The 1,905-nt window shown below is 34.5% G+C and overlaps 1 protein-coding gene across 1 annotated transcript in view; it reads left to right on the top strand.

The window, feature by feature from the left end:
- Positions 1 to 1,139: 1,139 nt before the first annotated feature.
- Positions 1,140 to 1,905, top strand: part of LOC104466688 (glycosyltransferase-like domain-containing protein 1) — a gene marked incomplete at its 5' end in the record, with an annotated part of 17,647 nt that continues 16,881 nt past the window's right edge. Inside the window, 2 exon segments of the mRNA XM_010080208.1 lie at positions 1,140 to 1,180; positions 1,183 to 1,248. Coding sequence (XP_010078510.1) covers positions 1,140 to 1,180; positions 1,183 to 1,248 — 107 coding nt within the window.

Below are 1,905 nucleotides of genomic sequence, written 5' to 3'. Positions count from 1 at the left end.
GAGAAATTAACACATGTAGAGCTGCAGATGTCATTTGGCTTCAGATTTCCTGAATGATATAATTATTAATCTTTCATATAGCAGAGTGACAAACCTACAGATTCATTCTGCAAAATTAGTCTGTGAAGAAAGACACCAGGACAGCTGAGCTATAGATTTTCCCCTTAATACAGGAAGGAAAACAGTGGAATTTTCTAAATAATAAATAAAACCAAAATATTTTAAAGACATATGGCGCACATCTGTCTGAAATACAATAATTTAAAGCAGAGTAATTAAATGCAAGATATAATATTCACCTTGGAGCGGGGGAATTATTTAATTTTTAATACAACTTAGAGAACTTGGGAAATTCAGATCATCTGTGGTATCTTTTGAACCTTTTGTTCTGTGTTTGGAAAGAAGATAGATTAGCAAATTGCCTTTTGATTTTCTTTTTAGGTAACCAACCTTCTGTTTCAAGATATTGAGTGTCATACCCATACCAACCTTTAATATTATCTTCAGCTGCAATTATAAATAAATACAGGTTTCTTAGTTTCTACTTTAATTTCCAGTTAACTCCTTAAAAGTCTAAAGGCAGCAAATGCCTCATGTTAGTTTATTCCTTTCCTCTTGAGCGAAGGCACTGAATGGATTAGGAACTTTTCGTGAGTATAACATGGATTCATGAAATTCCATATTGAGAAATCCTATGGTTTTAGCAAAACTTTTGGATTAACCTATTCCTCCTGAAAAAAGGGGGGGTAAACTGTAATGGAGATTGTATACATATTTTTTAACAGGCAAAGAAAAAAAAGAAAGGTTTTTTTTTTTTTCCTACTCTTCACTTTTTTTAACATGATTTTGCCTTCACCTAGGTGAGGTATTACTCAGTTCTTCTCAGTTTCAGAGTTGGTAATTTGAAGAGTGAAGGCATCATTTGAAGATGAGGAAGAGAGATAAGAATCTGATGAAACTGAGTTTTGAGCCCGAGTGCTGGGTTGAGGAAAATGTTCAAGTATGTGGTGTCAGCAAGGAGGGAAGTTGTGCTGAAGACGCTTAGTCCTCAAAAGGACCATTTGAGAGAAATACTGTTCTGATAAACAACAAAAAAATTAAAGGTAAATGATGCTGAGATAATTTCTGTTTGTTTTAAGGGAACATGACAAAGATCCTGAAACCTTCTTTAAAGTCCTGCTGAGCTGAAAGAGGAAAATCTGCCTTTTCACGTGTCTGTCCTTGGAGAGGCTTTCACTGAAATCCCAGGTACCTTCCCTTTTTTTTTTTTTATTTTTTTTTATTTTTCCTTTACTGCAAAGTTACCATAAAGTAAATATTTCCAGAAGTAGTTTTCATGTACATATTTTCTTATATTCATGGAAGAACATGTTTAAAATCTTTGTAGTTGTAAAACTGAACTATTGAGATGTTGTAACTAAGCTATTAGTATGTTGTGAAATTAAAATTATTAAAGAGAGTAAGGATTTTTTTTTTCACTTGTCAGCACCAGACCTTGTTTATGACTTGTGTTTCAGTAACACTTCTGTATTTATTTAAATAGAGAGAGATAGGTGGGAGTGGTGGGATGGTTCAGATAGGAAACGAAATCTTTCAGGTCGAGGTCGCTCATCTGAAATCCAGACTGAGATTTTGGCAGGTGAAAACACTTAGTTCCCTTTCAAACGGGAGGTTAAGGACTTCTGTGGAGAGCTTCTGGTTTGTATCTGGCCTGAAAGTGGTCATTAATCTTTAATATTTTTTATACTGCTCTTTTGCACACTCCTTCCCTTTCTTGGTTTCTGACAACCACTGCTCTGTAAACAGTTAAATCTGAAAAACGAATAGGGTTTGTTCTGAACACAGACAGCTTTGTGCCTGAGATACTGTGGTAATAAAGTCAATAATCAAATCCTACATTGGGAG

This window comes from Pterocles gutturalis, unplaced genomic scaffold, assembly GCF_000699245.1.
Source record: "Pterocles gutturalis isolate BGI_N339 unplaced genomic scaffold, ASM69924v1 scaffold5014, whole genome shotgun sequence".
Classification (NCBI taxonomy): Eukaryota; Metazoa; Chordata; class Aves; order Pterocliformes; family Pteroclidae; genus Pterocles; species Pterocles gutturalis.
The sequence above is the reverse complement of the archived record's forward strand: the minus strand, read 5'-3'. Positions and strand labels throughout refer to the sequence as shown.